General features: G+C 40.5%; 2 protein-coding genes across 4 annotated transcripts in view; one reads left to right on the top strand and one right to left on the bottom strand.

Annotated features, from left to right (window-relative positions):
• Nucleotides 1–6,393, top strand: part of LOC114659560 (bactericidal permeability-increasing protein-like) — a 64,756-nt gene extending 58,363 nt beyond the window's left edge. Inside the window, exons 12-16 of one of the 2 annotated variants that reach the window (XM_028812120.2) lie at nucleotides 4,006–4,073; nucleotides 4,250–4,292; nucleotides 5,601–5,664; nucleotides 5,743–5,819; nucleotides 6,142–6,393. In XM_028812120.2, coding sequence (XP_028667953.1) covers nucleotides 4,006–4,073; nucleotides 4,250–4,292; nucleotides 5,601–5,664; nucleotides 5,743–5,819; nucleotides 6,142–6,213 — 324 coding nt within the window. In that variant the 3' untranslated portion in view covers nucleotides 6,214–6,393. The remainder of the gene's footprint in view (nucleotides 1–4,005; nucleotides 4,074–4,249; nucleotides 4,293–5,600; nucleotides 5,665–5,742; nucleotides 5,820–6,141) is intronic. The other variant, XM_028812119.2, reaches the window with a different exon arrangement.
• Nucleotides 6,394–11,485: 5,092 nt separating this feature from the next.
• Nucleotides 11,486–25,519, bottom strand: part of cdk5rap1 (CDK5 regulatory subunit associated protein 1) — a 49,938-nt gene continuing 35,904 nt past the window's right edge. For both annotated transcript variants that reach the window (XM_051932569.1, XM_051932570.1), the window contains 3 exons: nucleotides 20,127–20,276; nucleotides 13,724–13,864; nucleotides 11,486–13,070 (listed from right to left, as the gene is read on the bottom strand). In XM_051932569.1, coding sequence (XP_051788529.1) covers nucleotides 13,008–13,070; nucleotides 13,724–13,864; nucleotides 20,127–20,276 — 354 coding nt within the window. In that variant the 3' untranslated portion in view covers nucleotides 11,486–13,007. The remainder of the gene's footprint in view (nucleotides 13,071–13,723; nucleotides 13,865–20,126; nucleotides 20,277–25,519) is intronic.

Raw genomic sequence — 25,519 nt, 5'->3', positions numbered from 1 at the left:
AAAATACTTATTCATGACAAATGTCAGTCTGTTTTACGTTTAATGAGTCCCTAAAGTAGGTAAATTCACATACATATTACATACCTGTTTGTTTCATCACTAATAAGCTGAAAGGCTCTTTCTGGACAAAAACAACTTGTAGTAGAGTGGCTGGTAATCCATACTGTCCACAAGCACACAGAGCCTCCCAAGGATCTATATCTGTGTAATCTTCCCAGGTGAACGGTGACATTGGTGCATCAGCTACACGAGCAATGTTCCCTCTAAGCTAAGCGCGTGAGCGATCGCTCACACGAATTCAGAGCGTTGCTCATACTTCCTGCATGATCGCTCATTCTGACGGCATCGCTCGTACTTATTGCACGATCGCTCACTCCGACCGTCGGAGTTGGTGCTCATAAATTTTTGGCTTAAACAAAATGTCGCTCATAAACAATGTTTTTTGCTCACTATATGCTACTCCTTAGAGGGAACATTGTACATGAGCATGTTCAGCACTGCGACCAGCCGATGCAGGTACCTGACTTTCATTTACAATCTCCAGATGATTTGCATGAGTTCGATAACTGTCCTCGTAGTCCTCCCAGGCTAACGTTGTCGTAAACACATCAGCTGCACAATCAGCTGGGGACCGATCAGCTGATGTAGGTACCTGACTTTTGTTTTCGATCTCTAGGTCACTTGCATCAGAATCAGAGTTCGATAAGTCAGAGTTCAATTCAGCAATAACATGCAAAAAATAAATATCTATCTATCTATATCAATATATACATAATCTCTATATATAATCTTCATTTGGATCTTGATCTTTGTTTGTCCGTGAATGAATTAGAAGAAGGAGCACTAGATGGCAGTAGAGAGACAGCTAAAACATAGGCATTGCATTAAGAATCTCCACCAGGCTTATACTACTGAAGACTGTAGTACTCCAGTCACACCTCAAAACACAGACATTCAAACTAAACAAATTGTTGTCAGGGCCGGATTAAGAGCTTTGGGGGCCCGTAGCACATTTCAAATTTGGGGGCCCTTTTGGTCTGCATCATCTGAAGTTTAGATTCTGAACAGTTCAAACCGGAATAAATAATTATTTTACTCTCGATTATAATAAGAATCTTATAATATTTATGTGAATTTTATGTGTTGGGCCCCTAAAGTTTTGTTGTGTAAGAAATTTACAGTTTTAAAACGTAAAGATAATATTTTTAAAGACCAGTTTTTCAATGCTACACTTTTTCATTAAATATTGGGTCCACCATTTGGGGGCCCCCGAAATTGCAGGGCCCGTAGCATATGCTACATGTGCCTATTGGTTAATCCGGCACTGATTGTTGTGCTTTAAATTAACTAATCTTTATATATAATCTTCATTTGGATCTTGATCTTTGTTTGTCCGCGAATTCATGTTCCCCTGACACTGCCTTGGTTGTTACTTTTCTTTACAAACACTGTCGATACCACTCTTTGTGTTTAGATCTGGCGTTGACACCTGCTTCGTTGTCGAGACTGTGGTTTTTTGTGTTTCTATCCACCGTCGTTGGCAGCACTTCGTCCAAATCGAATGTTCACCCACTTCTTGGAGTCGGCAGTCAGAGTATATAAGTCGGACACACTTCTGTGATTTTCCATCAGTCGGCGTTTGGAGTTCAAGAAAGAAGCATTGGTTCTTCCTTACTCTTTGGATTGCCACAAAGCAACCTGCGAGATTGGAGAAAGGTTGAGAAGAGATCGTGAGAGGAAACGACAGCGTCGTGAAAACGAGACAGACTGTGAACGGAGAGAAGCAGAAATGCTCCTCCACCACCACATAATTACTATTCGGACAGTGATTCAGAGTAGGCCGTTCCTATCGAATCAATGTCCAAGGGTTTTCTTTTGTAATTTTGTTTCCCTTATAAAAAATCATAATGCTGTGCGACGAAGGGCCCAGTTCACGACTGGCAGCCGCGTTTAAACAGGGAGCCCTTCACAGACAACTTTAACACGCGCAACGTAGTTGTGCACACATGGCTAGTATATAATAACTATCTATCTATCTACACAAGGAGTATTTTGCTTTGCACGGGATGTTGATGCCATTCTAGACATTTGTTTGCTCTACGCTACTCACAAACACGCAGAGATTCAACATCAAGTCAACGAGGCTAACGGTCTTCCTAGCAATAACATAACTGTGAGTTTTATTGATGTTTACAGCTTTTTTCACCCTCTGCACCTGAATGTTGACTTTAGTCAACATCTGCCCTTAACCTCTTGTGTCAACGAAAGTTGACATCCGCCCTAAAAGAGTTAATGTATTAAAAATCAAAAACTGAATACACTCATGATCTAAGTATTCAGATCCTAAATTCAGTACTTTGGCAGCAATTCCAGCTTCAAATCGTCTTGGGTAAGTCTCTCCCAGCGTGGCACACTTGGATTTGGGCAGTTTATCCCATTTTTCTTGGCAGATCCTGTCATGCTCTGTTAGATTGGATGGGAAGCGACTGTAAAACGGCCATCTTTGGGGTCTCTCCACTGAATGTTTCATGGGATTTAAGTCTGGGCTTTGGCCGGCGCCACTCAAGGACAGTGGGGACACTTGTCTCCAAGGTTGCTTCAGTACTGTCCTGAAGTAATTGTGATGTGAAAAGTTGAGCCATCACCCCAGTCTGAGGTGGTGTGCACTCTGAGGCAGCTTTTCTTGTAGGACTTCATTGTATTTCATTACATTCGTCTTTCCCTCAATCCTGACTGGTCTCCCTGTTCCTGCCACTGAGAAACACCCCCATAGCTGCCACCACCATAAGGATGGCATTAGGCAGGTGGCTAACCCTTCACTTCATTGGTGTGGAGAACAAAACCTCTGCTATTTCCATAAGAAATTTTAAAAAATTGACACGTGAGGCCACACCACCCATTTCCAGTCCATGTCAGAGGAGCTCAAGCTAAAAGAGGTTGGTGGCATTTCTGGATGGCATTGAAACACATTCACAGATGCGGCAACGTGCAGTGTTTATTCACAACGGTTTTTCCAAAGTCTTCCTAAGCACCATGTCATGATACCCATCACAGATGCCTACTGGTTTGTAATGCAATGTCTGCTGAAGGATTGATGATGCCAGTTTTTCACCTTGGCCTTTACAAACGGAGATTTCATCAGAGGGTCTGTTAAAAAGAAGAGTAACTGCGCAATGCAGAGTATAAAAAGTCCTACATTTCTGGCAATTGTGCATTGAGAAACATTGTTCTTGAACTGTCGGATTAATTGATCACACAGTTGTTCTTAAAGCAGTGAACCTTTCACCCATCCTTGATCATAAATTCACAAATGGCCCCTTTTATATGCAACCGTTCTGAAATGTTTCTGAAACATTCCACAATGTTCCTTTCATCTTGGTGTGATGATGTGACACATGACATCAGTGCCACGTTCAACCAGCCCCTTCTTGGAGGTCAGGCTCATATACAACATGCCGCAGGAGTCCCTTGCTGTCATCTTCGCTTGGAGGAACTTTTCTCAACTCTCTGCCACTTCCTCTGTGCCGTTTCTTTTGCTTCTGTGCCCACATGGAGAGTACCCAAGAAGTAATAACAAAGTAAACATGGCCACCTTTGGGGGGGTTGGATTTGGGGGCGGGTGGTTCACACTTTCATACTAGACAGGGCGTGATGGCTTTTCTCCCACTATCGGTTTTTCTCTCTGGGCAATGCGTCATAAAGTCAGACATGTGAAACGAATGGGTCCATCAACAGCTTACCTTTCTTAAAAGAAAAAAAAGGAAATACTAAAGCTGAATCACAGATTTATTACATTATATTTCTGAGAGGGGCAATCAATAAAAAAAAGAGAGAGCGAGAGAGGAAGTGTGGAAGAGTGTTAGCTCTGAGCTCGAGCAGATCGTTACCATCAATAACCAAACACGCTTTCAAGATCCTGACAATTTGCTTCATGTTGTGTACGGGGAGAGCGGAGTTGATTTAATGCTGGCTTCTCTAGTAGTCCTGTGCTTTGTATTTTCACAGGTTGCATCTGTGAGCCTCAATTTCAACATTTCTGGACTGAGGCTGGTGGGATCTTTATCACTTGACGAGTGAGTTTCCTTAAACTTTCCAGCCTCACCGACATCCACTTCATGTCTCTTGTTAATGTAGAATATTTTATGATACGTAGGTGACATTTAGGTGTTAAGCCCTGAATTACTAAAGAAGGCACTCACCCTACTGAATGTTTAATGCTAATAAAAAATAATGTTATTTGTATTGGCAGTGTACAGATTTCTTTACAGAAGAGCTTTGTGGGCCCATTTCAGGTAAATATCAGAAACAGCCTTTAATCATCTTTAGAGTCCATATTTAAATCATCGGTGTGTCCACTTAATAAATAAATAGACAGATATGTGAAAGGCACGATAGATAGAACTGTACACAATTCTCCAGAGGTGGTCTTACCAGTGCATTATAAAATCTGAACATAACATCCCTTGAGATAGATAGATAGATATGAAAGGCACTATATAACAGATAGATAGATAGACAGACATGAAAGGCACTATATAACAGATAGATAGATAGATAGATAGATAGATAGATAGATAGATATGAAAGGCACTATATGATAGACATGAAAGGCACTATATAACAGATAGATAGATAGATATGAAAGGCACTATATAACATAGGATAGATAGATATAGATAGACAGATAGATATGAAAGGCACTATATGATAGATAGATAGATAGACATGAAAGGCACTATATTATAGATAGATAGATAGACATAAAAGGCATTATATGATAGATAGACATGAAAGGCACTATATAACAGATAGATATGAAAGGCACTATATGATAGATAGATAGACATGAAAGGCACTATATAATACATAGATAGATAGATATGAAAGGCACTATATGATAGATAGATATGAAAGGCACTATATAACAGATAGATATGAAAGGCACTATATAATACATAGATAGATAGATATGAAAGGCACTATATGATAGATAGATAGATAGATAGATAGATAGATAGATAGATATGAAAGGCACTATATAACAGATAGATAGACATGAAAGGCACTATATAATACATAGATAGATAGATATGAAAGGCACTATATGATAGATAGATAGATATGAAAGGCACTATATAACAGATAGATAGATAGATAGATAGATAGATAGATAGATAGATAGATAGATAGATAGATAGATAGATAGATAGATATTATTTGTCCTAGGGGAAATGTAACAAATTAAATATTTCACTATATATCAATAATCTATCTACTAAATTAAGATTTTTATTTGTACCCGGGTAGAAAGTTGTCTTTTTACAGAAGCTCTTTAAATAAATAAATACATAACTTACTTTTATTTAATGGCAACACAAAATGGTAAATCATACTAAGCATTATCTTCATCAATGAAAAACTCTGGCAGGAAAGGCAGTATCCACTCATTTATATTTACTAATCCCAGAGAAATATGAAAAGTGTTATTTATAGAGGATGTAGAAGTAGAATGAAGTGAAACCCCACAGTGATTAAGACCACTAATTCCTCTTTGTGTTTTTTTCATTTTGCCTTCCCTTATCGCTGGGGGTCTCGTGTAGGTCGCCAGCCTGAATAACATCATCCAGTTCACCCTGAAAGCTGTCGTGGTGCCCATGCTGAACGGTGAGCGAGTAAAACACCAGACACTAATGGATGCAAATTCATTTTGTTGTTTTCTAAAGTCATCTTCTCTGTTTGCAGATCTTCTAACAACTGGTTTCCCACTTCCAACAATTGAAAAGCTGCGCCTTGTTGGCCCTCATATTAAAATCCTGAAGGTAACAGCCTTTGTTCCTTTCCTTTATAAAAAGCCCAGTTTAACTTTAAGACATGCAAGGATTAAAGAAGCAGCTTTCAGTACCTTGTTACAATGACACAGAGAACACAATGGCAGTCATGATGAAGCACAGTATCATAATGTACCTCTTGTAAAAATGGCCTTGGCAAAAATATGGCTGTATGTCAACAAGAATACTTGTTCACAATGTAGTCTTTAAATATTTCAGCACTGTTTTCACAATGGCAAGTGAGTGCATGAGAGCACATTAAAGCAGCTGTGAACTGCATACCCTAATCCTCGTTTCTGATAATTTCCTGCAGGATTTCATTTTGATTGGAACAGATTTACAGTATGAGCAAGATGGCAGCACTGCAGCCTACCTGCGTCGTTAGCTAGGAGGTGTCCATTATCAGAGGAGTATCCACAGTGAAAACACAAGAAACAAGTCTGCTTAGGGCCTGATGAAATGCAAGGAATGGCTTTAGATCTGGCACCACCATCTTTAAATTTACAGTAACTGGCTTCAAAAATTAAAATATCTGTTAATAAAATTAATGATTTTTCACAAGATGTTTGTTATGTCTCTAAAGTTGTGTATGTTAATAAACTGCAATTTAAAAAATTTCTAGCAGGTTATTATTTCAAATGTTAGATGTACTTGTCATTAATAGTATCCTGTACATCAGTTTTATAAAAGCACATTTGCTTTGAGAATCTAAACTGTTTGGTTTTTCCAATGATTAGAGCTACTCTGACTGAGCCCTGTCATATTAGATGACTTCTCCAGAAATTTTTAAGTTGCAGACTTTATTTACATAACCTTAGCAAGTCCGAGGTAGTTGCGTCATGTTCCCAAGACCACCAGCTTGTGCAGTTTGACAAACCCAAGCAGTCTACACCTCACCCCAACAAAATCAAATAAGTTGGATTCTGTCTGTCAAAGGGTAAAGGAGCAGAGAAGCCCACAAAAAATAGTTGGGGGTACAACCGGGCCACCCTGTTTAATGTCAGAGTCCAAAAAAGTAGAACTGAAACAAACACTCGGGAGCCCAACAGAGAAGAGTGGTGACAACTACCTTGTGAGCCAGTGTGCCTTCTGTATCGAGCAGGTTAGGGTCGGAGACGTCCTTCATCCAGAGGATCTAGCTCCCAAACTGATGACACTCCTTCTGGGGACATCTGTACTTTAAGGGTCAGCTGGCAGGGGTGAGACTTCGAGATGTCGTGGTCATGGCTCAGTTGCCCTAACTGAACATCTTCTCAGTACTGCAGAGGGAAACAGAGACGATACTGTTAGTAGCAGGACCCCCTCTTGCCACATCGTATGCATTAGCAGAGTCCAGACGGTGATCCTCAGACGCCCATGCATGATAGTCTTAAAGGAAAAGCTTGATATTTTTCAAGTCAAAATGATTTCTTCACAAACATGGTAGATATGCATCTGCCTTAAGAAACTGTGGCACTCCACTACAATGGAGGCAATAGGGGAACAAAACACAAAAAGAAAATAAACTGCTAACAAATTTCTGAATACAGTGGAACCTCGGTACACGTACAACTCGGTTTACGACCAAAAAGTTCGCCAAACTTTTGCCTCGGTTCACGACCACACACTCGGTATACGAACAAGCCAGTTTCCCTTTCAGTTTGTGCACGCCGATGATTTCCGCACATGTTGCATTGTTCTCGGTCCGACGTGCGTGCCCGCTTTCGCTGTGAACTCTTTGTGCTCTATTTCATTTCCCTTCCGGTTCGTATGCGCCGATTACTGTATTTAAGCACGTGTTCAGCCTCTCCCTGTTCTCAGTCAGACTTTTTGTGCTCTACAGTATTTCGTGTGCTTTTGCAGTTAACCATGGCTTCTAAACAAGTGAAGGGTGGTGAGAAGAAAGCGTTGCAATGTTACTTTTCTCTTTTTTCAAATGTTCCTTTTTTCCCCCCTGTGCTTAAAACTCATTTAAAAAGTGTGTTTACGGCGATCGGGTTGTAATGCTATTAGCGTGAACTCCTGTAATGTTACTTTCTTGGTTGGCTTTTAAATAAAGTTTGGATTTGTTCAAATGTTCCTTTTTTTCCCCCCGTGCTTAAAACTCATTTAAAAAAAGTGTTTATACAGCGATCGGAGTGTAAGGCTATAGCGCGAACTGCTGCAATGTTACAGAGAGCGAGCGAGCCTGTGCGTGCAGCTGAGCAGGGAGCCTGGGTGTTTGTGTCAGTGTTATTCAATGTTTTTACATTAGTTTACTATTACGATGTGCATTCTATGGTGTAATTAACTATATTTGTGCTTAAAAATCTTTAAAAAAATATATTTACATACAGTTCGTACGGTCTGGAACGGATTAATTGTATTTACATACAATCCTATGGGGGAAATTGCTTCGGTTCACGACCAAATCGGTTTACGACAAGAGGATTGGAATGAATTATGGTCATGAACCGAGGTTCCACTGTACGTCCTTTTTGTGTTTCGATAAAAGAAAACATGCCTTGAGAGTTTCCACTGCATATTTGTGACAACAAAAGAGATCTGGAAATTATGATTTTAATGCATATTCCTGGTACTGTTTTTCTTGTGGTAAGGATATGTTGTCTATTCACATGTGTCAATTCTCACTTAAATATGGAGGTAAATCAAAACGAAACATGATTTTATCATTTGAGAGGAAGCCGTATTCCCTGGAAAGGTGATCGCGGAAGAAGACAAAAACTGCAATGTTGTGCGCAGCTGATCGTCTTTTTGCTCAAAAATGACAAGTAAAGGGTGTCCCAAAATTCACGCAAGAAGTAATTTTGATAGAGAACACAGGTTTTTAATTAAAAATTGTAAAATTTTAATTGATTCATAAAGTGTACAGTATAGGGTTATGTATGGAATAGCATATCGGGTAAATGGCCTCCACGGCTTTGCTGGCACATACGCACTCTTTTGTCGAAATTTTCCATGACCGTTTTGCATAAATGTGGCTGAGTTTCGTTGATACAGCTCTCAATTTCCTCCTTCAAGGCGTGGGTGGTCGTGGGCTTGATGGCATAAACCTTAGACTTCAAAAAAACCCCAAAGAAAAAAGTCCAACGGCGTTAAATCGCATGATCTGGGCGGCCAATTCTGATCACCAAAACGGGAAATTACACGACCAGGAAATGACTCATGCAGTAATTGAATGGTTTTTCGGGCTGTATGGCATGTGGCACCGTCTTGTTGAAACCACATGTCGTCCACATCCATATCTTGAAATTTAGGCACAAAAAGCTATCATGTCGCGATAGCGAGCAGCATTAACTGTTATTGCCTGACCAGCCGCATTTTCGAAGAAGAATGGTCCGATGATGCCTCCAGCCCAGAATCCGCACCAAACAGTGACCCATTGTGGATGCATTTGTTTCTCAACAACGCGTTGTTCTTTTGTGTAGCGCTCCATTTTTAATAACCCTGAACTGTGAGCTGTCACGCTGTCTTTTTTTTTCGTTGGTAACACTTTACCGCACAAATAGCGCCAAATTCAAATCTTGCGTGAATTTTGGGACACCCTCTATAAGCTACTTTACAATTTGTGTGTAATCGTAAGATGTGGATCAGTGCTCGACAACTCTCTAGGCTTGAGAAAAGGAAGTAATCGATAAGCTTTTATTTTCTGCTGGTGCTTCAATTTGTTGATATTCTAATTACCAACGGGAACGGCAGTAACAACGCACAGACACACCAACTTAAGGAAACCTAAATTGGGCGTTTTACTTCAAACCAACAACTCTAGATATGAGCTAAACCTTCCTGTTGTTTTTTGGCCTGTTAAAACTCCTTAATGGATAGGTCTCACCCTCCTTCACTTCTCACCCTCCTTCCCTGGGCCGTCTCCTATTTATAACTCTCACCAGACTCAGACTCCGCCCACCTTCCTTCGTCTTCCTGAAGGTTCCCCGAAGAGCACTCCTTTAGCTTGCATGTCTCACTGCTCTCAATCTCGTCCCTGGACCCGCCTCAGCAGCAAAACCGGCTGCTGCAATATTTTTTTAAATTTATAGAACATTGAGAACATAATTTCGAATGGCAAATGCATATATACCATGTTTGTAAAGAAATAACTTTGACCTGAAAAATACCAAACGTATACTTTAAGTCGTAGGAGTGCACTCTGTGTGCTTAAGAGATGACAATTCATGAATGTTCATCTGGAAGCATAAAGTGTACAATGCAGTAATGAAGAATAAAAACGTGCGTGTTTTGGACCTCGCAAACAGAAGAGAGGCTTGACTGTATGATTTTACGTACCACGATTAAATGGAAAAAGAAAGGGGCTGAGATTGTGGCTGAAGTCATCACACCTGCTGTAAAGCCTTCACACAGCACTGGCTCCATCAGATAGCACGTTCTTGGACATCAGTGAAAGGAGTGAGTTTGCGATACTTTGAAAATGTAAAACTGGCCTGAAAAACCATCATGGAGATGTCAAATTTGCAATAGACTCTAGCTGTGGACCTCCAGAGCTCCACTCCAATGAGGAGGTTATTGCTTTATATTATATGTCTGTGATAACACCTGGTTACACTGTGGTTAAGATTAGGGTCTTGGGGTTATCAGACTCAAGTCAAATAAACCAAGTGACAAAAAACCTGCAATCCAATTGGGTATTTAGCGGGGCTACTGAATCGCTGGGTGTGATAGTCATGTCTGTCTGTCCACATGAAACAATTCAGCTCCCTTATGGACAAATATTGTTGAAATATTTTGAACATAATGTGCTGTACACAGTTTTAATATTTCAAAATCTCCCACAGAAAAGCATTTGCCAATTTGCAAACTAGTCAATCTTAAAATGAAGAAACATTCTTTGCAACGTCAACAACAAATGAGTGAACCGTTTCAAATTTACCTTGACAGTGGTTATAGCAAATAGTTCAGTTTGTGGATTTTCCTCCTTTTTACCTCCGCTGACAGCAAACAGATCCCCAAGACAACTTAATGAAGCGTAAGTGTCATGGAAACCTCCAAATCAGCAAATTGATTCTGCAAAATGAAGTCTCCCCTGAGGTTTAAGTGCAAGCAAAAGAAAACAAGTGCATAGTCCTCCTGATGCTTTAAGTTGTAACAGGTAAGTTAAATTATCTTCTTAACCATAGAACTATAAAATGCAAGCAAGGAAAACAAAAGGTTATCTAACTATGAACAATTTATTCTGTGACGTTATGCACAAGAATAAACAAACATTAATTCAGTTTTAACCTTACACTAAATTACCTTAACAGCACTATTATATGCAAATTAAAATGATTCACTATTTCACTGTCAGTACAATTTAATAGGGTGACCAGATGTCACAGTGACAGTCCTGATTTCAGGCTAAGCGCTCCAATAAACAAGAATATCAAAATGTTCAGGTTTTAACAAACTGCCCATCTAATTAAACATTGTACAACCAAAACAAACATCATCACAATATATTTAGAACAGTGCTTACAAAACTCTACGTGGGACCCCCATACCCCTCCGTTTATGTGATATACAATACATATCCTGAGGGGGAAAGGTGGATTAGGAACTAGTGTTAAACCTGAACAGCGTCACAATGCGGCCCAGGTAACCTGACAAAAATAAGGTAGTGCCATTAAATTTTTTCCACTTCAAGCACTGTGGGGAATTCAATGTCTTCATTTGTAAAATGCAAACCCCCCCCGCCCTGATCATCTCTGATGATGATGAAATAAAAAAGGCATTAAACAAATAAGGATGGACTTAAGAGTGTTGACATAAGTGTGCCTGTTTTGGAAAAATCTGGTCACCCTATCCTATAAATTCACCATCAGAGTGCAACATTCACCTCACATCTGTAATGGCCACTCGATGTAAGAAAGTTTGCCTTTCACTTATGCTATTCCTTAAAAGTTGTCTTAACTGAATAGCTCTGCAAGTCGCATTTCATAAAAAGTTCAACATCCAGATATGCTCAAGCCAAGAATGAATTACTATTTTTTTTTTTTTAACTCAGGTGTTTAATTGCCAATTGCAAATTGTGGGTGCATGTATGTGTGTGTGTGTATGTGTGGTCCCTGCGATAGACTTGAGTCCCACCCCAGGCCTACTTTTAGTCTTTGGCCTCCAAAACCCTGAAATGGATCGAGAAGGTGACCTCAGTCCTATGAGGACTACACTGCCTGCACAGTCCTCGAAGGCGCCTGAATGTTGTGCCATGCGTACATTTTCTAACTTTTTATGGGTCAGTGTTCGGCTATGCATAAATTCTTCTAAGTAAATGTTAGCATAATTAGGATCTCTAGATATTTAAAGCCTCTAAAAGTCTATCAATGATGGTGTAGGAGAAAGACAAGCAAAAATCGCTAATTGTTTTAATGAAATAACTGCCATTACCATTTAGTTCACTTACAAAACCGATCCCAGCCCTTTAACTTATTAGGAAATGACTAACAACTCCCATAATCCATCATCTCTGTATTGAATGTACAGTATGTGCCTTCACAATATCTCACTTTCCATTTCACAAACGCTACATAAAGTCCAATATTTACTTTCTACCTGTTTGAAAATGAAAAGAAAATGATAATAAAACATTTGCTTATGCCACTGATAAATGGGCATGATACTTTAAGTTTACAATTCAAGTGGGAAATTATTTTGGGCTAAGACAACCTTTTATACATGTATGATTCTAATTTGTAGACTACTTCATATACAGCAGAGCTTTGTTCATAAAAAAAAGTTCAGAATGTCTGCACTCAACTTCTAGCTTAAGGAATCAATGCACAGAAAATGGCAGCGGACTGCATCCCTGCTGAAATGCCAGAAGTGACACACCGCGCCTTGACCGTGTTGAATTCATGAGCATCACTACAAGTAACCAATGAATCTACACTGTAATTAACAAATGACCATAACCCTTCATGTAAGGATAATATAAATAAATCAAATAATACAAAATGCACCCAATATAATGTAATTAAACAGAGAATAAGACTTTAGGTTTATGCTTAATTTAATTAGGTGAAAAATACATTTAACATTGCTTCCATTACAAGTAAATTGCATGAAACAGACACATATATAAAAGAATGAGTGCCAATCTATCAGTCCATTTCTTTTAATTTGTTAAACCAGACTGGATAAAAAATGAAATGACGCTGAGCCTTCTGCTTCCACCTCTTAAGTTCTTCCTAGAACAGGTCTAAGAAGCCCTTAGTGTAGTGTTGCATGCCTGAGTGGAACACCTTTCAAACTCTGAGAACCAGCAGATGTAATCTGGAACAGAAATAATAACTTCAGCATTTGCATGAAAAAATATTGTGTAGTAATTAGAAGCCTCCTTGGACATCAGCTTGACACTTTTAACTTAATTAGTACATCAAGCATGAAAAACTAAACTATAGTAGGAATAACACAGAAGTTTCAGTCCATTATTTAAAGCTTCTAACACAGGAAGGGCATACTATACTGAATGCTTTTGATCTTGGAAAAAAATGGTGTAATTTGATAAAGTATTATATTAGTAAAGCTGACGGATTCTGTATTAGACAGACAGACAGATATTAAAGCCACTATATAATAGATAGATAGATAGATAGATAGATAGATAGATAGATAGATAGATAGATAGATAGATAGATAGATAGATAGATAGATAGATAGATAGATAGATATGAAAGGCACTATATGATAGATAGATAGATAGATAGATAGATAGATAGATAGATAGATAGATAGATAGATAGATAGATAGATAGATAGATAGATAGATAGATAGATAGATAGATAGATAGATAGATAGATAGATAGATAGATAGATAGATAGATAGATAGAAACCATAATCAATAAACCATGCAGTATAATAAAGCTTCCCAAATTAGAGGTACCACTTTCTGGAATACAAAAAATCTGGAACCAAATCTCCTACCTTGACTACAACATAATCCCCTGGTTTTACTGCAGCAGTGTCTTGCGAAGAGTCAGCTATAGGAATTTTCACATCAGGAAATATTACTTTAATGTTGCCATCAGTTCTACCCGAGAGCTCATCTCTGGATCTCTTGCTCACCTGCAATAAAATATTTCCTTGTTGGCTACCTATAACAATTTGTAATCAAAGCTTGCATGCATTCCCATGTATGAATATGTGTTCACCAACTCCAGACAAAAAATGCACACCTGGACATAAGGTAACCATGACAGACAAACTTACATACAAATTAACCACTTGAAGACAATGGCAGCACACAGGTGCCAAGTATCTAGCTGGTGAAATAACAGAACATTTCAGAGCTGCCTGTTGTGATATAGGATTATTATTGTCATGTACAAAGGACAATATATATATATATATATATATATATATATATATATATATATATATATATATATATATATATATATATATATATATATATAAATACAGGTGCTGGTCATAAAATTAGAATATCATGACAAAGTCGATTTATTTCAGTAATTCCATTCAAAAAGTGAAACTTGTATATTAGATTCATTCATTACACACAGACTGATGTATTTCAAATGTTTATTTCTTTTAATGTTGATGATTATAACTGACAACTAATGAAAGTCCCAAATTCAGTATCTCAGAAAATTAGAATATTGTGAAAAGGTTCAATATTGAAGACACCTGGTGCCACACTCTAATCAGCTAATTAACTCCAAACACCTGCAAAACCCTTTAAATGGTCTCTCAGTCTAGTTCTGTAGGCTACACAATCATGGGGAAGACTGCTGACTTGACAGTTGTCCAAAAGACGACCATTGACACCTTGCACAAGGAGGACAAGACACAAAAGGTCATTGCTAAAGAGGCTGGCTGTTCACAGAGCTCTGTGTCCAAGCACATTAATAGAGAGGCGAAGGGAAGGACAAGATGTGGTAGAAAAAAGTGTACAAGCAATAGGGATAACCGCACCCTGGACAGGATTGTGAAACAAAACCCATTCAAAAATGTGGGGGAGATTCACAAAGAGTGGACTGCAGCTGGAGTCAGTGCTTCAAGAACCACCACGCACAGACGTATGCAAGACATGGGTTTCAGCTGTCGCATTCCTTGTGTCAAGCCACTCTTGAACAAGAGACAGGGTCAGAAACATCTCGCCTGGGCTAAAGACAAAAAGGACTGGACTGCTGCTGAGTGGTCCAAAGTTATGTTCTCTGATGAAAGTAAATTTTGCATTTCCTTTGGAAATCAAGGTCCCAGAGTCTGGAGGAAGAGAGGAGAGGCACAGAATCCACGTTGCATGAGGTCCAGCGTAAAGTTTCCACAGTCAGTGATGGTTTGGGGTGCCATGTCATCTGCTGGTGTTGGTCCATTGTGTTTTCTGAGGTCCAAGGTCAACGCAGCCGTCTACCAGGAAGTTTTAGAGCACTTCATGCTTCCTGCTGCTGACGAACTTTATGGAGATGCAGATTTCATTTTCCAACAGGACCTGGCACCTGCACACAGTGCCAAAGTTACCAGTACCTGGTTTAAGGACCATGGTATCCCTGTTCTTGATTGGCCAGCAAACTCGCCTGACCTTAACCCCATAGAAAATCTACGGGGTATTGTGAAGAGGAAGATGCAATACGCCAGACCCAACAATTCAGAAGAGCTGAAGGCCACTATCAGAGCAACATGGGCTCTCATAACACCTGAGCAGTGCCACAGACTGATCGACTCCATGCCATGCCGCATTGCTGCAGTAATCCAGGCCAAAGGAGCCCCAACTAAATATTGAGTGCTGTACATGCTCATACTTTTCATGTTCATACCTTTCAGTTGGCCAACATTTCTAAAAATCCTTTTTTTGCATTGGTCTTAATTGATATTCTAATTTTCCGAGATACTGAATTTGGGACTTTCATTAGTTGTCAGTTATAATCATCAACATTAAAAGAAATAAACATTTGAAATACATCAGTCTGTGTGTAATGAATGAATCTAATATACAAGTTTCACTTTTTGAATGGAATTACTGAAATAAATCGACTTTGTCATGATATTCTAATGTTATATATACAGTAATCCCTCCTCCATCGCGGGGGTTGCGTTCCAGAGCCACCCGCGAAATAGGAAAATCCGCGAAGTAGAAACCATATGTTTATATGGTTATTTTTAGAATGTCATGCTTGGGTCACAGATTTGCGCAGAAACACAGGAGGTTGTAGAGAGACAGGAACTTTATTCAAACACTGCAAACAAACATTTGTCTCTTTTTCAAAAGTTTAAACTGTGCTCCATGACAAGACAGAGATGACAGTTCTGTCTCACAATTAAAAGAATGCAAACATATCTTCCTTTTCAAAGGAGTGCAAAGCAAGCAGTCAAAAAAAAAATCAATAGGGCTTTTTGGCTTTTAAGTATGCGAAGCACCGCCGGTACAAAGCTGTTGAAGGCGGCAGCTCACACCCCCTCTGTCAGGAGCAGGAAGAGAGAGAGAGAGAGAGAGATAGAGAGATAGAGAGAGAGACAGATAAAAAAAATCAATACGTGCCCTTTGAGCTTTTAAGTATGCGAAGCTCCGTGCAGCCTGTCCTTCAGGAAGCAGCTGCACATAGCCCCCCTGCTCACACCCCCCTACGTCAGCGCAAGAGAGAGAGAGAAAGTAAGCTGGATAGCTTCTCAGCCATCTGCCAATAGCGTCCCTTGTATGAAATCAACTGGGCAAACCAACTGAGGAAGCATGTACCAGAAATTAAAAGACCTATTGTCCGCAGAAACCCGCGAAGCAGCGAAAAATCCGCGATATATATTTAAATATGCTTACATATAAAATCCGCGATGGAGTGAAGCCGCGAAAGGCGAAGCGCGATATAGCGAGGGATCACTGTACAGTGCATCCAGAAAGTATTCACAGCGCATCACTTTTTCCACCTTTTGTTATGTTACAGCCTAATTCCAAAATGGATTAAATTCATTTTTTTCCTCAGAATTCTACACACAACACCCCATAATGACAACGTGAAAAAAGTTTACTTGAGGTTTTTGCAAATTTATTAAAAATAAAAAAACTGAGAAATCCCATGTACATAAGTATTCACAGCCTTTGCTCAATACTTTGTCGATGCACCTTTGGCAGCAATTACAGCCTCAAGTCTTGTTGAATATGATGCCACAAGCTTGGCACACCTATCCTTGGCCAGTTTCGCCCATTCCTCTTTGCAGCACCTCTCAAGCTCCATCAGGTTGGATGGGAAGCGTCGGTGCACAGCCATTTTAAGATCTCTCTAGTGATGTTCAATCGGATTCAAGTCTGGGCTCTGGCTGGGCCACTCAAGGACATTCACAGAGTTGTCCTGAAGCCACTCCTTTGATATCTTGGCTGTGTACTTAGGGTCGTTGTCCTGCTGAAAGGTGAACTGTCGCCCCAGTCTGAGGTCAAGAGTGCTCTGGAGCAGGTTTTCATCCAGGATGTCTCTGTACATTGCTGCAGTCATCTTTCCCTTTATCCTGACTAGTCTCCCAGTTCCTGCCTCTGAAAAAACATCCCCACAGCATGATGCTGCCACCACCATGCTTCACTGTAGGGATGGTGCCAGGTTTCCTCCAAACGTGACACCTGGCATTCACACCAAAGAGTTCAATCTTTTCTTTCTCATGGTCTGAGAGTCCTTCAGGTGCCTTTTAGCAAACTCCAGGCGGGCTGCCATGTACCTTTTACTAAGGAGTGGCTTCCATCTGGCCACTCTACCATACAGGCCTGATTGGTGGATTGCTGCAGAGATGGTTGTCCTTCTGGAAGGTTCTCCTCTCTCCACAGAGGACCTCTGGAGCTCTGACAGAGTGACCATCGGGTTCTTGGTCACCTCCCTGACTAACACCCTTCTCCCCCAATCGCTCAGTTTAGATGGCCGGCCAGCTCTAGGAAGAGTCCTGGTGGTTACGAACTTCTTCCACTTACGGATGATGGAGGCCACTGTGCTCATTGGGACCTTCAAAGCAGCAGAAATTTTTCTGTAACCTTCCCCAGATTTGTGCCTCGAGACAATCCTGTCTCGGAGGTCTACAGACAATTCCTTTGACTTCATGCTTGGTTTGTGCTCTGACATGAACTGTCAACTGTGGGACCTTATATAGACAGGTGTGTGCCTTTCCAAATCATGTCCAGTCAACTGAATTTACCACAGGTGGACTCCAATTAAGCTGCAGAAACATCTCAAGGATGATCAGGGGAAACAGGATGGACCTGAGCTCAATTTCGAGCTTCATGGCAAAGGCTGTGAATACTTATGTACATGTGTTTTCTCAGTTTTTTTATTTTTAATAAATTTGCAAAAACCTCAAGTGAACTTTTTTCACGTTGTCATTATGGGGTGTTGTGTGTAGAATTCTGAGGAAAAAAATGAATTTAATCCATTTTGGAATAAGGCTGTAACATAACAAAATGTGGAAAAAGAGATGCGCTGTGAATACTTTCCGGATGCACTGTATATATTGTGAAGCATGTGCAGTTAGGGGACCCCTACAGGGCTCTCACAAGGTAAACAATATATTCACTTTTGAGTTGAGAAATGGAGCTGCTGCTAATGCATTCTCCCTTGGAATGGAGGATTTCTCCTTACCCAGAAAGAAGAAAATAAATACATTTTATTATATCAGAAGAGAGAAGAAAAGACAAGGAGTGGGATTGGTTCCATCCCCCCATGCGCTAGGTGGCAGTGGTCCTTGTATAAGAACCCAGTTGGGACATACGCAGGGGTGTGAGATGGAGTCAGGAAGTGCTGCCCTGTATGGGATCCTTAGGATCAACAGAGGGTGCTGGTGAGGGAGGAACACCCTACTTTGTCTATGGCCCAGAAGTGCTTCCTCAAGGAGACAGAATGGCACCAGAAGCATTCCCAGGTCTGGCTTAAACAGGAGTCTACTGCCACACATAGGAAAGCTTGCTGGGGGAGGAGTGGAGGCAGAGACAAAGAAAACAGAAGAAGAGAAAGAGTTGCTGTGTGCTGCTTTATTGTGCTTATACTGTATTGCTAGTATGGGAAACTATAGGGAAGATGTTCCCCAAAGCAAAAATAAAACTTGTGTGTTGTGCTGGACTTGTGTCTATGTCTTCTTGTTTTGGGTTTGGGGAGCCGAAGCACCCCCTGCAGGCCATAACATACATATACACACACAGATAAATATACACACTGACACAAAGACACCCATGTATGACTGACTGACTGACAGACCGACCGAACCCCTAGGAGCTCACAAGATATAGAAATATATAGAAAACATCTCCAACTACTCTCAAAAACACATCAGAATTACTAAAAAGGAGAAAGCTTCTGACTTTGCTAAGGATAAGACAGAAGTCACAGTCAAGCAATGTAAAGGTGTATTGCTGATGGTACGAAAGGAGCCCCAGTAGCACGTCTGTTTAATAATTCTTTGGCTCAAAGTTTTCAATGACAGTGTGTCATAGAGAGGATGTGAAGCATTTTTCACAATGGCCATTCCATTTTGTCTTCATTTTCTCTTTCCTTACTACTTCCAGTCATTCAAGAGTACATCCCATACTTGAGTATGCCTTCTGAATTAAGATTATTTGATTTGGTGGGCCTCTCTTGAAGTGTTGCTACCATCCTAGCACACCACAGCATAGAAAATCTCATTGGCTATCACAGAGTTATTAAACACGTAAAGGATGCCACCACCAACGTTAAAGGAGTGTCGTCTCCTAGACTACTTCAGCCTGTCACAGATGTACATTTCCAGGTACCTGTAGCAGAACTCCACCTCCACATCCACTCCCTGACTATTGACTGGGTGTAGAGGCTCTTTGGTGTGAAGAAGAACTTTGAGCAGTTCCTTGGTTTTGTGGATGTGAAGTTCCAGACAACTCTCTTTGCAACAAGAAACAAAGTTCTCCACCTGAATCATCTCCTACTTTGTTATGTTTTAGCCAAGGTTCTTTCCTGGCTTATGTTTATATTTCTTTTCCTAGTCTTGGTTATTCATTTTTTCAATACTCTTCATTTGTTATGATAGTTTCACTTAATATTGTTCTTTCCAGTTATTATGTAGTAGATTATTTGATAGGTTTAATATGTTGCTGTTTTAGTATATTTAAAGGAATACTCCAACAAAAAATGATATTTTTTTTTACAAGTTAGTTACCCCATGAAGTTTGGGTTGGGGCAAGAAAAAAAATAATCTCAGGTTTTCTTAGAGAAAGTACATGACAAAGGTTGTGACCAACACTGAATAATGACAATATGAAAAACATACAAATTGTCACATAGATTGTGTTGCCTAATCCCCCATGTCTGAGTTGGAGTTGATTGCTCAGAACATGTACATGGAGTACATCTTAAATACCAGATGGAATACTCACACCCTCCACTAAAATGAGCTGTGTGCTGCCCACAACACTGCAGTTCAGTTTTGAAGCCTCTTCTCTGAAAACTCCAATCAGTTCCTCAAGCCGACGTTGCTTTACTTCCCCTGGAACATTGTCTTCTAGTCGATGGAAAGCATGCGTTTTCTAAAAGACATACAATATAATGTGAGCCATTAACATGTGCTTTGTTTCTTTATTTCGTGTAGGTCAGTTTTTGCCCCTCTTTATATAACCTCTTGTTGCATACTCTTTGCTTTATTTGATTGGAAAACTATGCAGCATTCCACGATCTGCTTCTCGCAACTGAAAGAGGGCACTATGGCGGATGTTTGCCGATTGGCAGACCAACCACAAGCGTTACTTGGTAGGTAACCACCCACACAATTCAGGTCGTCGAGACTCAGTCTGCGAATGCAATGAATGCAATTACTCCGGACCTACAGGCTGTCAAATAAACGAACCACAGGCTGTGGCGCAGTGTAAAGGGGCTTCGTCACTGACACTGACGTCCGAGGTTCGATTCCCAGAGAGGGGAGCAGTAAAGTGTGTACGCCTGATGAGCCCAAATGAGGTCGAAACACATGTCGTGTACTCTTTGCATTATTTGACAGTAAAACTATGCAACATTCCATCATCTGCTCCTCGCAACTGAAAGAGGGCACTGTGGGGGATGTTTGCCGATTGGCAGACCAACCACAAGTGTTACCTGGTAGGTAACCATCCACACAATTCAGGTCGTCAAGACTCAGTCTACGAATGCAATGAATATATACATATATATGTATATACAGTATGTGTATATGTACAGTACTGTGCAAAAGTTTAAGGCAGGTGTGAAAAAATGCTGTATCTAAAATGCTTTCAAAAATGGAAGTGTTAATCATTTATTTTCATCAATCAACAAAATGCAGTGAACGAACAAAAGAGAAATCAAAATCAAATCAATATTTGGTGTGACCACCCTTTGCCTTCAAAACAGCATCAATTCTTCTAGGTACACTTGCACAGTTTTTGAAGGAGCTCGGCTGGTAGGTTGTTCCAAACATCTTGGAGAACTAACCACAGATCTTCTGTGGATGTAGGCTTCCTCACATCCTTCTGTCTCTTCATGTAATCCCAGACACACTCGATGATGTTGAGATCAGGGCTCTGTGGGGGCCATACCATCACTTCCAGGACTTCTTGTTCTTCTTTACTCTGAAGATAGTTCTTAATGACTTTGGCTGTATGTTTGGGGTCGTTGTCCTGCTGCAGAATAAATTTGGGGCCAATCTTACGCCTCCCTGATGGTATTGCATTATGGATAAGTATCTGCCTGCATTTCTCAGCATTGAGAACACCATTAATCCTGACCAAATCTCCAACTCCATTTGCAGAAATGCAGCCCCAAAAGTTCAAGGAACCTCCACCATGCTTCACTGTTGCCTGCAGACACTCATTATTGTACCGCTCTCCAGCCCTTTGACGAACAAACTGCCTTCTGCTACAGCCAAATATTTCAAATTTTGAATCATCAGTCCAGAACACCTGCTGCCATTTTTCTGCACCCCAGTTCCTCTGTTTTCATGCATACTTGAGTCATTTGGCCTTGTTTCCACATCGGAGGTATGGCTTTTTGGCTGCAACTCTTCCATGAAGACCACTTCTGGCCAGACTTCTCCAGACAGTAGATGGGTGTACCTGGGTCTCACTGGTTTCTGCCAGTTCTGAGCTGATGGCACTGCTGGACATCTTCCGATTTCGAAGGGTAATAAGCTTGATGTGTCTTTCATCTGCTGCACTAAGTTTCCTTGGCCAACCACTGCGTCTACGATCCTCAACGGTGCCCGTTTCTTTGTGCTTCTTCAAAAGAACTTGAACAGCACATCTTGAAACCCCAGTCTGCTTTGAAATCTTTGTCTGGGAGAGACCTTGCTGATGCAGTAGAACTACCTTGTGTCTTGTTGCTGTGCTCAATCTTGCCATGACATGAAACTGTCTTCCACAACCTCACCTTGGTAGCAGAGTTTGGCTGTTCCTCACCCAGTTTTAAGCCTCCTACACAGCTGTTTCTGTTTCAGTTAATGACTGTGTTTCAACCTACGTGTGACATTGATGATCCTCACCCAGTTTTAAGCCTCCTACACAGCTGTTTCTGTTTCAGTTAATGACTGTGTTTCAACCTACGTGTGACATTGATGATCATTAGCACCTGTTTGGTAGAACTGGTTGATCAGACACCTGACTAGAATCCTACAAAATCCCTGACTTTGTGCAAGTGGACCTATAAGAATTGATGCTGGTTTGAAGGCAAAAGGTAGTAACACCAAATATTGATTTGATTTAGATTTTTCTTTTGTTCGCTCACTTTGCATTTTGTAAATTGATAACAATAAACAGGGGCGGCACGGTGGCGCAGTGGGTAGCGCTGCTGCCTTGCAGTTGGGAGATCTGGGGACCTGGGTTCGCTTCCCGGGTCCTCCCTGCGTGGAGTTTGCATGTTCTCCCCGTGTCTGCGTGGGTTTCCTCCGGGCGCTCCGGTTTCCTCCCACAGTCCAAAGACATGCAGGTTAGGTGGATTGGCGATTCTAAATTGGCCCTAGTGTGTGCTTGGTATGTGGGTGTGTTTGTGTGTGTGTCCTGCGGTGGGTTGGCACCCTGCCCAGGATTGGTTCCTGCCTTGTGCCCTGTGTTGGCTGGGATTGGCTCCAGCAGACCCCCGTGACCCTGTGTTCGGATTCAGCGGGTTGGAAAATGGATGGATGGATGGATGGATAACAATAAACAATCATTATTTATATTTCTGAAAGCATTCTTTGTTTACAGCATTTTTTCACACCTGCCTAAAACTTTTGCACAGTACTTATATACACATACACATACATATACATACATATACATATATACATACAGTGTATATACATACAGTATATATATATATACTGTACATACAGTATATATATACTGTACATACAGTATATATATACTGTACATACAGTATATATATACTGTACATACAGTATATATATACTGTACATACAGTATATATATATACTGTACATACAGTATATATATATATACTGTACATACAGTATATATATATATATATATATATATATATATATATATATATATATACTAGGGGGCTCTGCCCCCTGCTCGCTTCACTCGCCAACCCCTGGCGTTGGGGCATGACAAAGAGTGAGATGTATGAATTAGAAATAGAATAGTGTGCAGGTTTGGATGATGCCTATATAAATAAAAAATAGAGTGTTTGGCATAGAGTAATGTTTTATTGGAATATTTCTTTGTATACAACATTAGTAGTAAAGATGGTGTCTTGTCTTTGAATGAGTCTTCCTTGGCATGGATCATTTATAACTTTAACTTTAACGTCAGATGAACGTCGAACACGTGAGAAGGCAACATAAAGTTGTCCATGTCCAAAAACGGGTTCAGAGAGGTAGATGCCAACCTTGTCCATGGTTTGTCCTTGTGATTTGTTGATGGTCATGGCAAATGCAGGTTTAATGGGGAACTGTCGGCGTTTCAATGTAAAAGGTAATTCTAGGTCAGAACTCGTAAGGTCAATTCTAGGAATGAGAACAGTATTGTTAGCATGTGATTCTGTAAGAACTGTTGCTTGAATAACATTGTGTGTCATGGTGTTGACGACTAACCGTGTGCCATTGCATAAACCCTGTTTAGTGTTAAGGTTTCTTAATAGCATGATTATTGTTCCGTTTTTAAGGGTAAGGTTGTGTTGTGGTCATCCGTCCGGGTTAATAGTGTTCAAATATTCTAAGGGGAAATTCAGATGTTCATTGTCGTCATCAGAGTCAACTTTGTCAGAGCTTAGAAAGAGCCGTGTCTCTCCAGGAAGTAATGAAATGACCTGGTTATTAATGTGATTAACATTAATATTTTTTGGACATAATAATATAGTGCGTTTTGTTAACCACATATGCAAAAGCAGTATGGGCCATTGCCTTTTGGTGGCCTGATATGTACTCCGGTAGATGCAAAAGCAAATGAACTATTGTAGGATCTAATGCAGTTCATAAAGTTTTTACTTTCAGGCACATCGTTAGTTAGAAGCTTCTGTAGATATTCAGGATATGAATGTAAAGGAGGCAGTCTAATCTGCCCCTTTTGACAACAACGTGTAAATTCATTATTTGTATTGCCAGTTGTTTCTTCTGGGAAGTTAAGTGAATGACAATGATTGCAAATGACATTCATTAATCCCAATGAATTTTCCTCAATAGTGGACTCATTATTGAAGGCGTTGTCAGCCAACTGGCATAATCGTTTAGCAGGTGTCTGGCGCTGATGTCCGCGACGGGCATGTTTTGCTTGTGGCGTTTGAGTGCCGCGTTGTTGCATGTCCATTATTTGTGACGCGCTATTTTTGATTTTTATTTGATTCGCCTCCGCTTTGCCAAAAGTCCGTTTCAGTCTACGTCGTGCATTGTTTGTATCGAGCCTTGTCCGTTTTTGTATGTCGGTCAGTTGAGCTTTCTGCTTTTGGAGTCTTGCTTGCTTGTTTTCTGGCAGGTCATATGCGCGTTGTACACGTCTGCGTTCATTTATTCTGTCTCTTCGCTCCCTTTTTTGTATGTCTGAGACGCGAGCTCTTTCTTTTGAAATCGTGCTTGTTTCGATGCAGTACTTTGAGACGCGCGCTGTATGCGTCTACGTTCATTGTGTCTGTCCATTTGGGCACGTCTCTGTAACGGGGTTACTTGAGCTTTGCGTTTTTTGATCCGAGACATTTTTTCTCCCGGAGTTTCCAAAGCGCGTTGTATGCGCCCCCGTGTTATTTTGTTGTTTCATTCGTGTTCGTGTGTTTGGTCCCGTTATCCGAGCGGTATCGTTTTGTACCTGTGATCGTGAATTCATGACTTGTTTGTTCCTCAGCGTGCGAAATATGGATAAGTAATAAGGAGGATCGCACTCACTGTTAATATGGAGCCTTTTCTGCAGTTGAACGGTTAATAGTGCTTTATTGTAAGGAGATCCACCTATGCTGCCTAGTGTGAAGGTGTTGAGATGACGTATGTTTAATATGGACGTTTCCTTTAGATATGTGGCTTTGGGTGTCGCTTCTTATTGATGTGTGGGGGGGGGGTGGGGGTGGGTGAGGATTTTTGTTGCGCGAGCGTCTTTTCTTTTTGTGTTCCAGGGGCTTGTTGAATCCCCCTCTTTGTGTGTCTCCCGTCCGTTGCTTGTAGGGTGTGTGGGGTGGTTTTGTGTTCTTTTTTTTTTGTGTTCCATGGGCTTGTTAAATCCCCCTCTTGGTGTGTGTCCCGTCCGGTGCCTGTAGGGGAGGGGTGGGGGGGGTGCCTTGCTGTTGTGCGCAAGCGTCTTCTTTTTTTTTGTGTGCTAGTTTCGTGTGCAATGGGTTT

Source organism: Erpetoichthys calabaricus, chromosome 10 (assembly GCF_900747795.2).
Source record: "Erpetoichthys calabaricus chromosome 10, fErpCal1.3, whole genome shotgun sequence".
NCBI lineage: Eukaryota > Metazoa > Chordata > Cladistia > Polypteriformes > Polypteridae > Erpetoichthys > Erpetoichthys calabaricus.
This window is presented reverse-complemented; position numbering and strand designations above follow the sequence as displayed.